General features: G+C 46.6%; 1 protein-coding gene across 1 annotated transcript; it reads right to left on the bottom strand.

Moving 5' to 3' along the window:
- Nucleotides 1–275: 275 nt before the first annotated feature.
- Nucleotides 276–4,794, bottom strand: POLR3D (RNA polymerase III subunit D; the record flags this gene model as incomplete). Its single annotated transcript, XM_079706123.1, has 8 exons — nucleotides 276–398; nucleotides 571–723; nucleotides 1,364–1,629; nucleotides 1,962–2,130; nucleotides 2,341–2,465; nucleotides 2,629–2,780; nucleotides 3,395–3,438; nucleotides 4,630–4,794. 8 exons carry the CDS (start codon nucleotides 4,792–4,794, stop codon nucleotides 276–278), a joined length of 1,197 nt encoding a protein of 398 aa, XP_079562249.1.
- Nucleotides 4,795–12,055: the final 7,261 nt, after the last annotated feature.

Below are 12,055 nucleotides of genomic sequence, written 5' to 3'. Positions count from 1 at the left end.
GAGGATGCAGTCAGTTGAAGAGGTAAGCCGTAAATATAAAAATAAATAGCAGAGACAAGCCCCCCAGCAGCGAGGGTGTGCAGTTTCCGTGCTGTGGGAAGGTCATCACGCCGTTCACAGCTGCTGCGGGAAGGAGCCATGTGGGGAAAACTGGGACAATGGCTGGAGTGGGTGGGCTAAACAGGCGCCTTCTGGGTTGAACAGATTTGAGAAGAAAACGTCTGGAGCAGGCAGCAGCCGTGGACACAATCACCACCATCCTCCATCTGCTCCTTTTACCGGTGTTTGTGATCCAACAGGGATTCAAAATTGGGAGAACATACAAGTTTGTGCTTTATGTGTCCCAGGACTGTCATGTCACCCGTCCTACTGTCTCCAAGGCCCACGGACACCAGCTCCTGCCAATGAAGAGAAACAGAGATGAGAACCGAAACCGCATAGCCTATCGCTTGCTCAGTCCTGTGATTTCAACGTGATAATCCCAAGAACCCTTCCTCCATATTCAGCACCAAGTCCTCAACACTCCTCAGTGTCTTGAAGAGCCTCCATCCCGACCCAGCAGGCTCTCACCTGCAGGAAAGAGCAGGTGGTCCCCATCGTCACGTCCAGAGTCACCTTGCCCAGGAGGAGCTGCACTTTCCCCGACTTGCGGATGAGCAGCTTGCCAACCTGACCCTCTGTCAGGTCAGCCAGGGTACAAGCATTCTCTGCCAGCCTGGCTTCCTGTGAAGACAATGAGGGGATGGAAACTGGGTAAGGAGCCGTTCCCTCCATCCTTTAGCTCTCCCGACATGGCCTTTTCCTGGGGCTGCCCGACACTGGTCAAAAAACAAAACAAAACCCAAACCACAGCAAACATAAATAAACGGACAAAATACCAGTAACTGATAAAGCTGGGTGATGGTATATGAGAGTTTATGTTCTCTGATTTGTACACATTCAAAATATTTCATTGTGGGCTTCCCTGGTGGCGCAGTGGTTGAGAGTCCGCCTGCCGATGCAGGGGACACGGGTTCGTGCCCCAGTCCGGGAAGATCCCACATGCCGCGGAGCGGCTGGGCCCGTGAGCCATGGCCGCTGAGCCGGTGCGTCCGGAGCCTGTGTTCCGCAACGGGAGAGGCCGCAACAGTGAGAGGCCCGCGTACCGCAAAAAAAAAAAAAAAACCCACAAAATATTTCATTGTGAAAAACACACATACAACTGGGATTGAAGTACAAAGCCCCAAGGCCCTCGCGGGCAGAAAGAACAAACGCATATTATTCTGGCATTTCAGCGTGGGCGGCACACCTCTGCTTCCCCCTACAGGTGGCTCTTTCCCCTCCTGGTCCCCTGCATCTTCACAGAACTCAATCGTGAACATACCCGGTCTTTCTCCTGCTTTATAACCACCACCTGTCCGTCCTCGCTCTGCACCTCCGTCTTGATAGGTTTGACGTCCTGAGTGGGCGGCTGGCCAGGGAGTGAGTCTGGCAGCTGCAGGAACAGCAGCTCTTCCTCCTGTGTGAGGCTCAGCTCCCTGAGCAGCTCTGCCACAGATACGTCCTTCGGGAGGCCCGGGGTCTTCCTGGCTGCTCTGGAGGAAGCTTTCGTCCTGGCCTCCTCTTCCTCATCTCGTGGCTCCTCTTTCACTGCCCGAGATAACAGAATTGGAAGGGCTATCAGTGGCCAGCCCCTATGCCATCTCACTGCACCCATCCCTTCGGCCTGGTCTGCTCCACTGTCACTCAGCCAGGAAGCTGCGAGGAAACTCTGCTTTGAAAGAGGGATCCAGGAGCTGTGTGACTTATTTAAAAAGGAGTATCGCAGGCTGGGCCCACCGATCCCCATCAGCACGAACCCGCTGAGCGTGCTCAGGTCCTGTGGGGTGGGAGAGGACTGGCTCAGCAGCAGCAGTCTGGGAAACTCACTCTTGGGGGACAGCTGGAGAAAAGGAGACAAGATGTTAATGGACACAGGGTACCTTTCACAGCAGGCACGTCCACCTCCATGTCCTCTTCCTTGGGGCCAGTCAGCCAAGGTTTAACATCTGGTTCTTCATTCTCTTCCTTAAAAAGCCAGCCCGAGTGAGCCAGCGGCAACTGCACAGGCATATTTCGAGTGTCATTCCTCAGCCCAGGGTCATCGATGAACTGCCAAAGAAAAGTCGGGGGTCACATGGCGCGGCCAGCATACACAAACACTTGGGAGTGCAGTCCACCTTAGTCCTTTTCTAATCGAAGATGCCCGCCGCTCACCAGGCTTCCGGGACATCAGAGAGCTCCGCTTCCCCCGACTTGGTTCCCCTGAAGAGCTTTTCATCACACAAAGCAGCCCCATCCCCCCAGCCTGCTGGTACCTACATCATCCTTCTCCAGCATACGCAGAATCTGTTTTGTTTCTTCATCTGTCTCCCTCTTCTCCTTTTTGATGTTGATGATGTGAGAGGGCCCCATGTCCGACACATCCACCGTCTTATCCCAGTTCCCTGTGGGAAACCACCCAGTTCACCAGGAGTAAGGAAGGGGCCAACAGCAAGGAACACTAAACTGGGAGCAAGCAGGGGAATGCCACCGCCCTTGCCCTTCTCTTGAGCAGTCGGAACTGAAATCCACCCATTCCTTCCTCCCGGAGCCCCGGCAGCTTTGTACCCTTTTTCTTCAACATTTCAGCGGGGCCCTGCTCAAAGATAGAGTGGGACTGGATCACTTCTGGGCGCCCCCGGCCCCGTCCATGGCCCTCTCGCTGTCGGTCTCTATCCCTATCACGCTTCTCCTTCTTGACAGTTACTTCTTCCTTGGGCCTGGAAAAGACACTGGATTAAGGGGAACCACTCCCTTCCCCGGCCTCTGAGAACTGGTCTTACTCTCCCATACACTCCGCTCCACATGAGCCAACAACTCCATCATGAGAAGCAGAACACCCAATCTTAAGTCTAGCACCTTTTCCACTTCCTTGCTGAAGCAGAGTCCTTTCAGTTTACTGTCCTTTACCTTTTTTGTTTGAGAGTGTATGTTAGAACTATAACTCAAAAGTTGAATTATAGAGACTGCCCCAAAATGTGGATGTTTTGGTATTGACTGAAAGTAGGGAAGCTGCATTGCAAAAGAACTTAAGGGAAAACCTGATACATCTTTGCCCAAACTACTGCCTCTCAACTCTGGCTATAAAAGATAATCACTCTGTTTCATTGCAAACAAGTTAAACCACTGTTTTAGGGATGGACTCCCAGGCATCTGTATTTTTTTTAAAGCTTGCACACTAGAATCACCTGGGAGCCAGGGTTGAAAATCACTACTGAAAAGAATTAAATCTACAAATTTTAATTTCTGAGCCACATACTTAGTTATTTCCCCAAAGGCCCAAATTCAGAAGAAGAAAATAAGGGGCAAGTATTCAGAAGGCCTAGCTACTTACTCTTCCTTGACCTTCCGACTGATGATATTTGGGGTGAAGGTTTTCTGAAAGTAAAATACAGGAGTCACTGATTTGGTAAATTCTGATCCCAAAGTACAGGGGAAAATAAAAACTTCCAAAGGGGCATCTTCTGTGGACAAACACCAACATGGCTCTCTTCTGCACATTCCACACTGTTGTCAAAGATTTACAGAAAGGGACATGTGTTTGAAAAGGAGGAATGTCATGTCATGGTGACAGTGGAGTTACACATAGAAGAAAAGGGACATCAAAAAACATTTAAATAGCAGCCTCAGCTTCTGCCCCCTGAAAGGAGAGCCCTCAGGACTTCTAATAGCAAAGCAATTTACCTAACCTCACCCCTTGTCTTCAAACTGCTATAGAGACCAGACAGTATCAGAGGGAAAGAGCTCTAGCAGCAAGGCTCAAGTAGGGAGGAGAGATCTGCCAGCACTCACAAACAGAGGATCGGGTTAGACTGCCACCAGAATTTCCAAAGGTAAACTTTGGTCTTCAAAAACTGGCTGCTTTGGGCTTCCCTGGTGGCGCAGTGGTTGAGAGTCCGCCTGCCAATGCAGGGGACACGGGTTCGTGCCCCGGTCCGGGAAGATCCCACATGCCGCGGAGCGGCTGGGTCCGTGAGCCATGGCCGCTGAGCCTGCGCGTCTGGAGCCTGTGCTCCGCAACGGGAGAGGCCACAGCAGTGAGAGGCCCGCGTACCGCAAAACAAACAAACAAAAAAAACCTGGCTGCTTTATGCTGTCATCCTCCCCATCTTCTTTAAGGGCTACCCTTTACATCTACAGTCATAAACATAATAAGAAAGGACTCAGAGCCTCTGATACCATGTCTAAGAATCATAATACTTTGGATCAGAAGTTTGCACACTGGGATCCGGGTCAAACTGAAGGCAAAGTTTATGTCTGCGTGGCTTTCATGGGTTTGTTAAAGGTATCCAAGACACACACAAAAACGAAATAAACACTGCTCAAGTTGCTTCTGAGCTAATTAGGATTCTCTGCTCTTCAGTCATCTCTGAGAGCCATGTCAACATTTTGTACCCAGTATCTTGATTTGAACGTAGGGTAGGCTCCCCAGAAATTGTAGGCGTAAGTCTGAGGACAAGATTCGTGAGGCCCAACACCACGCTAAGCCCTACAGGAACATCAGTCAAACCCCCAGGTGCCTAGAATTCAGGGTAGTTTGGGTTTCTTTAGAAAGGTGCCGTCGGGTACCTTCTTGACTCCCCCGAGCGTGAGATCCCTGGAACGGATGGAGGGAAGGCGGCCCGGGGTGAGGGAAGGCGCCGGCCTCCGCCCGATAAGCCCCCGAGCCCCAGAAAGGAGGGGTCGGGGCCCTCCTGGAGCACTGGGCTCGCCCGCGGCGTCTCCTTCTGACATGGTGCCTGGGAGAGAAGGAGAAAAGGGGTAACGAAGTCACTCGAGGGGGAAGACATGCGGACCCTGGGCGGAACCCCACCCACGTGGCCTCCCGCCCCCCATCAGCGCGTCCCTCCCGCAGCGTCTCAGCTCCTCCCCCTCCCACGTGGCGAGACTCCCCGGACCACCGCCGCCAGACCCCTTGGCTCGCCGTCTCCCCAGACTCCCGACCAGGCACGAGGCAAGACGCACCCCAGCGCACCCAGGCTACAGCTCCGCACCACGCACGTCCCGACTTCACCTCCGAGGCGACCCGCGGTCGGCCCCGGGCCTCGGCGCCGGGCGGAAGTCTGCGTGGCACGGCGCGGGCGCCACCATCTTGTCGCGGGGCGGAAGTGAGGTCGGTGGGCGGGGCCGAGCCACAGTATTTATCCGGCGGCGCCTAGCTCCCCTCCGCCTTCTCTTCCCGGTTCTTCCCGGAGTCGGGAAAAGCTGGGTTGAGAGGGCGAAAAAGGAAGCGGGGGATGGTCTAGGCCACGCCACGCTGCAGCGCTCGGGGGGTCTTGGCCGGCGGCGTGAGGTGGGGGCGCCAGCTCAGGGTCTGGGGGCCGGGTGGCCGCCTGGACGCAACGTGGGAGTTCGCCGCTGCGGAGCCTTGGGGTCGAAGCTTGGGTTGGGGCGGGGGACGCGGGGGAGAGAGCGAGACCCCGACTCAGAGTCAGGGAGCCCTGGGCTGGGCCGGGCCGAGCCTCGACTGCCAGCTCGCTGGTGACCTTGGAGTGGTCACTGCACCTCCGGGCTGCATCCTCGCCCTTGTTCGGGGGTCCCTTCCCCGGACTCCTGGTGGGATCCTGGGGTTGGGCTGTGGGCATAGCGCTGGAGCAGCTGCAGCGGATGAATCGGGTGCCTAATGGCACCTGCCCTGGGCTCGTGACTGTGGGACCTTGTACGCACTCTTGTTCCCACCCTGGAACCTGAAAAACGAAGTTTGTTCTCTTGGTTCTGAGGGACAGATTTAAAGAACTTTTATCGTGACTCCGACATTTGTAATTTAACATAAAAAAATGTCCTTTACTGTCGTTCCCTCCACCCCCAAACCATGTAAAAACCATGTAACTTTACAGATAGCTTGAGGGAAGGAAAATATTTGTTAGAATTTCACATAGTATAACTATTAAAACTTCTGTAATATATTACAATCCCCCTCACAGAGATTTCATATTGTACCACAATTTGAATCCTCCCTTTTCAAATAACGTTGCTTTGTTGATGCATCAAATGACTGCGTAATTCTTGGGTGGCTATGCCACGATTTGTCTGTGTTCCTGTTTGGACACTTAAATTGTTTCTTTTCCCTATTGTAAATACCACTGTAGTGAACATCTGGTGCCTTTAAAGTTTTTCCTTCTTTTGGATTATATTCCTAGAGCAAATTTCCAGACTTCTGATAACTGGCCAAAAGAAGACGTACTTTATTTTTTTAAGTAAAAATTTTTTATTTTGAGATAATAGTAGATACACGTGCAGTTGTAAGAAATAATGCGGAGATCCCAAGTACGTTTTACTCAGGTTCCCCAATAGTATCATATTGTAAAACTATAGTACACTATCACAACCAGAATATCTACATTGATAGGCAAAATACAAGACATTTCCATTACGACAAGGATCCTCTAGTGCCCTTTTACAGCCACACTTCCCTCCCTCCCACACATCCCTGGCAGCTGCTAATCTGTTCTCTATCTTATACTTTTGTTTCCAGAGTGGAAATCATTCAAAGATGGAATAATACAATATGTGACTTCTTGGGATTGCTTTGTTCACTCAGCATACTTCCCTGGAGATTATCCAAGTTGTTGCATGTATCATGCACGTATAACTAGTTCATCCCTTTTTATTGCTGAATATCCATGGTTTGTTTAACTATTCATCCTTTGAAGAACATCTGGGTTGTTTTCAGTTTGGGGCTATCACAAATAAAGCTGCTATGAACACACACGTACAGGTTTTTGTGTAAGTTTTTCTTTCTCTGGGATAAATGCCCACAAGTGCAATTGTTGGGTTGAATGATAGTTGTATGCTTAATTTTATCAGAAACTGCCAAACTGTTTCCACAGTGGCTTGTACCATTTTGAACATGCACATTTTATGGCTGTTCATCCATTTTGCTGAATTGCTTTCAAAAAGGGTTGTGCTGATATGCATCACCGGTAAGAAAATGTATACATAAATGTATGTCATATATTATAAGAATATACATAACATTTTGCCACATTGTTCTGAGTATTGGCTCTTACATTTTTAAAAATTTTGTCAATTTAATAATATATTAATATTTTGTTGTGTTGGTTTCTAAACCGGACTTTTTTCAACTTCTTTTCTCCATATTGGTTTTATATAACTAAACCTAACCAAAGGAAACCTCTTCCTGTCCCTTACAGAGCTACGCATAGCAGCTCTTAGCTTCTGACTGGGGCACTAGATAAAACTGCTTTGAAAAAAAAAAAAAAAAAAAAAAACTGCTTTGATTTCATTCTCTGGGCTTTGAGGTCCAGCAGCTTTCTAGCAGCTCCTAGGTTTTTGTTTTGTTTTGTTTTTTACAAAGATACTTATTCATTGTAGAAAATTTGGAAATTTTAAAAAAGCATCCATATATATGTATAGAGAGAGAGACACACACACATACACATAATGGAATACTACTCATCCATAAAAAAGAATGAAAATTTGCCATTTGCAGCAACATGGATGGACTTGGAGGGCATTATTGCTAAGTGAAATAAGTAAAACAGAGAAAGATAAATACCGTATGATATCACTTATATGTGGAATCTAAAAAACACAACAAACTAGTGAATGTAACAAAAAAGAAGAAGATTCACATATATAGAGAACAAACTAGTGGTTACCAGTGGGAAGAGGGAAGTGGGGAATGGTCAATCTGGGAGTAGGGGTACAACAGTAGGTACAAACTCTTAGGTGTAAAATAAGCCACAAGGATATCTTGTGCAACAATGGGAATACAGCCAATATTTTATAATAACTGTAAATGGAGTATAATAACTATAAATGAAGTATAACAACTCAACATCAAAAAAAGCAAACAACCCGATTAAAAAATGGACAGAAGAACTGAAGAGACATTTTTCCAAAGAAGAAATGCAGATGGCCAACAGGCACATGAAAAGATGCTCAAAACTACTAATTATGAAAGATGCAAATCAAAACCACAATGAGATATCACCTCACACCTGTCAGAATGGCTATTATCAAAGTCTACAAATAACATGTTGGCAAGGATGTGGAGAAAAGGGAACATTTGTATACTCTTCTTGGGAATGTAAATTGTCACAGCCACTGTGGAAAACAGTATGGAGGTTTCTTAAAAAACTAGAAATAGAACTACCAGATGACCCAGCAATTCCACTCCTGGGTATATATCTGAAAAAAAAAAAAAACACTAATTGAAAAGATAGGTGCACCCCAATGTTCATAGCAGCATTATTTACAATTGCCAAGACAAGGAAACAAACTAAGTGTCCATCAGGAGATGAATGGATAAAGAAGATGTGGTATATATACACAATGGAATACTACTCAGCCATAAAGAAGAACGAAAATTTGCCATTTGCAGCAACATGGGTGGACTTGGAGGGCATTGTGCTAAGGGAAATAAGTCAGACAGAGAAAGACAAACACTGTGTGGTATCACTTATATGTGGAATCTAAAAAAATACAACAAGCTAGTGAATATAACAAAAAAGGAGCAGATTCACATATATAAAGAACAAACTAGTGGTTACCAGTGGGGGTGGGGGAGGGACAATATAGGGGTGTGGCAGTGGGAGGTACAAACTATTGGGTGTAAGATAGGCTCAAGGATGTATTGTACAGCACGGGGAAAGTAGCCAATATTTTGTAATAATTGGAAATGGAAAGTAACCTTTAAAAATTATATCAAAATTAAAAATGGAAACATTTTATATATGGTTCTATAATCTGCTTTTTTCTCTTAATATACTATAAACATTTCTGAGTTATTAAATATTCTAATTGGTTTTTTAAATTTATTTATTTTTGGCTGTGTTGGGTCTTTGTTGCTGTGCGCAGGCTTTCTCTAATTGCAAGTGGAGGCTACTCTTCGTTGAGGCACGCAGGCTTCTCATTGCGGTGTCTCTTTTGTTGTGGAGCATGGGCTCTAGGCATGCAGGCTTCAGTAGTTGTGGCTCCCAGGCTCTAGAGCACAGTCTCAGTAGTTGTAGCGCACAGGCTTAGTTGCTCCGCGGCACGTGGGATCTTACTGGACCAGGGCTCGAACCCATGTCCCCTGCATTGGCAGGCTGATTCTTAACCACTGTGCCACCAGGGAAGCCCTAAATTATGGTTTTTAATGGCTAAATATTATTCCAAATTGTTGTCTTGCATCATACTTTACTTAACCAGTTTCCTTACTGCACTGCTTCTTGGATTTCCGCAGCACTTTTCAGGCCGAAAGGACAAGAGGAAAGAATACTTAAGCCTTCTACCTTTTACATTTTGGGGTTTACTTCCTAGCAGCAATTATTATAATTTCCCATTAAGAGTACTCTCCAATTTTCCCTCTAATCAGGCTGATATACTTTAGGCACCATCCTGCTTTCCTTATTTGCTCCAGCACCTCCCTCTTCATTTTCTCTGGACGAGTGTTCATTCTCTTATCTAGCCTCAAAAGAAAGTTGTAAATCATTACTAGCCAAACCGTGGGCAATCATATCTGTGATTCTAGCAGACCTTAATTTGTGATTAATAACATTGCATTTTATTTTTACACATTTCATAGTAAAGACAATAATCTCATTTTTGTCTGATAACTTAATGAAACTAATAATCAAAGTCTTTAAGAACAGTTTTTTGGAGTCTAAATGCAGATTTTAGAAGGTATAGACTGATTATGTCGAAAGCCTGTTCCTGTGGATTCTTGATGGCATTGGAAATGCTAAATGAATAAAGAACACTTCTGAATACACATCAGTAGAATAAAAGGAATATGTGGTCTGAAAATGTTATCCAAGTTCGAGCTATTACATGTTCTCTATGAATAATTTATCCTAATTCGTTTACATCATTTTGCAGCCGTTTATTTGCTGCTGCCTCCTCATCTCCTTGACCTCGAAACACTGGAGAGCTGTAGGGTTCAGTTCTCAGAACTCTTCCCTTTTTTCTCTATATTTGCTCCCTTTGCAATTGTCCAGTTTCTCAGCTTTGAACTATGTGCTGTATGCTCACAACTCCTCAATGCTTATCTCAATCTGGACCTCTCTGAACTCCAGATATGTATCTCTGCCTATCCCACACCTCCACTTGGATGTCTGCCAGGCATCTCCAACCTATATCCACATCCAAACTCTTGATCTTCCTCCTCAAACTACTCCAGGGTGTCCCCAATCTCAGTACATGGCAACTCCGTCCCTCCTAGGAGTTCAAGTCCAAAATCTTGGAGTTATTCTTGACTCTTCTCTTTTTCTCATGCGATACCTCTAACACATCGGCTCTTCCAGATATATACCACTTCTCACCACCTTCCCTGACATCCCGCCTTGGTCCAGGCCACCTCTAATGAGGAGGCTGTGATGTTTGTAATAGCCTCCTAACAGGCATCCCTGTTTCCACCTGGACGCCCTCAGCCACGTCGCAACAGAGCATAATTAACATATTTCACATCAGGTCAGTCTCTGCTCTAAACTGCCCAGTGGCTTCCCATTTCGCAGTACAAACCAGAGGTTTTAGACCGGCCTACACAGCCCTGCATAATCTGTCCCTCCACCTACCACCTCCCTGTCCTCAACTCCTACCACCCTCTGCTTGCTCCCTCTTCTTTCACTGCACTGGTTCCCTTGCTGTATCTGGAACAACTTGGCATGTTCCCGCTTCAGGGCCTGTGCTTCAGGACCTCCGCTCTTGCTAATGGGAATGCTCTTCCCCCACATAATTCTGTATGGCTCCCTCCCTCCCTTCAGGCTTTTTAGCCCAAAGTCACCTTTTTCAGGCCTTCTCTGATGGCCCTGTTTAAAACTGTAACTTCCCATTTCCCCATGACATTCCCTATCCCTATGTACTGACTTATTTTTCTCCATAGCACTTATCACCACTTAATAGAGAATTTGTTTACTGTCTGTCTTCCCCTTACCAGAAAGTAAACCCCTAAGAGCAGGGATTTTTTTCCCCTCCTCCCACTACATATTCTCATTGCCTAAAACATCACCTGATATGTAGTGAAGCACCCACTACATTTTTGTTGAATGAATGAATGGATTCCAGTTTGTGGTGAGACCAAGTAGCCCATCTGGATGTGCATTAGAGAAACAAGGGTTGGGACCTCCCTGGCAGTCCAGTGGTTAAGACTTCGCCTTCCAGGGCTTTCCCTGGTGGCTTAGTGGTTGAGAGTCCGCCTGCCAATGCAGGGGACACGGGTTCATGCCCCGGTACGGGAAGATCCCACATGCCGTGGAGCGGCTGGGCCCGTGAGCCATGGCCACTGAGCCTGCGCGTCCAGAACCTGTGCTCCGCAACGGGAGAGGCCACAACAGTGAGAGGCCCGCGTACTGCCAAAAAAAAAAAAAAAAAAAAAAAAAAAAGTCTTCGCTTTCCAATGCCGGGGGTGCAGGTTCAATCCCTGGTCGGGGAGGTAAGAATCCACATGCCTTGCGGTCAAAAAACCAAAACATAAAACAGAAGCAATATTGTAACAAATTCAATAAAGACTTTAAAAATGGTCCACATCCAAAAAAAAAAAAAATCTTGAAAAAAAAAAAAGAAAAATAAGGGTGGATTGTTTCCAGGTGGACTGTATCTGTAATTTAACTTTGGCACCATTGATGTAAAAGCCATCTTTGCCTTGCGTTTTCCTATGTCTTCTCTATAGGTTCTTTCCTATGCAACTCTCTAAATAGAGTGTGGAGGGAAGCCTTTCCAGCCTGGCAGGAGTTCACGTATTCAGTATGTGTTGTCCCAGGTATCTTGCCATGCTGTGCCCAGGGGTATTCCATAGTTCCTACACTATGCTGGTTCACTTCAGGTATAGTTTAGTGACTATTCCAGTATCTTCATTCTATCTGATTAGTCCTTCCCTTTCTCATTTCACTTGTGATTCTTTCTTCATTGTTCTTGATCTTCTTCCCTTGAAATTTCTTCTGCCCCTCCAACGTTTCATTAGTGTCTCTTCTAATAGCTTTTCAGAGTCCTTAAATATAATTCGGTATTTTTCCATGTCTTAAAGTTGTTACATATTTAAGTTTAAAAAAGC

The sequence above is a fragment of the Hyperoodon ampullatus genome (genome assembly GCF_949752795.1).
Source record: "Hyperoodon ampullatus genome assembly, chromosome: 6".
NCBI classification, from domain to species: Eukaryota; Metazoa; Chordata; class Mammalia; order Artiodactyla; family Ziphiidae; genus Hyperoodon; species Hyperoodon ampullatus.
Note: the sequence above shows the minus strand (reverse complement) of the source record. Positions and strands in the feature narration are given on the sequence as shown.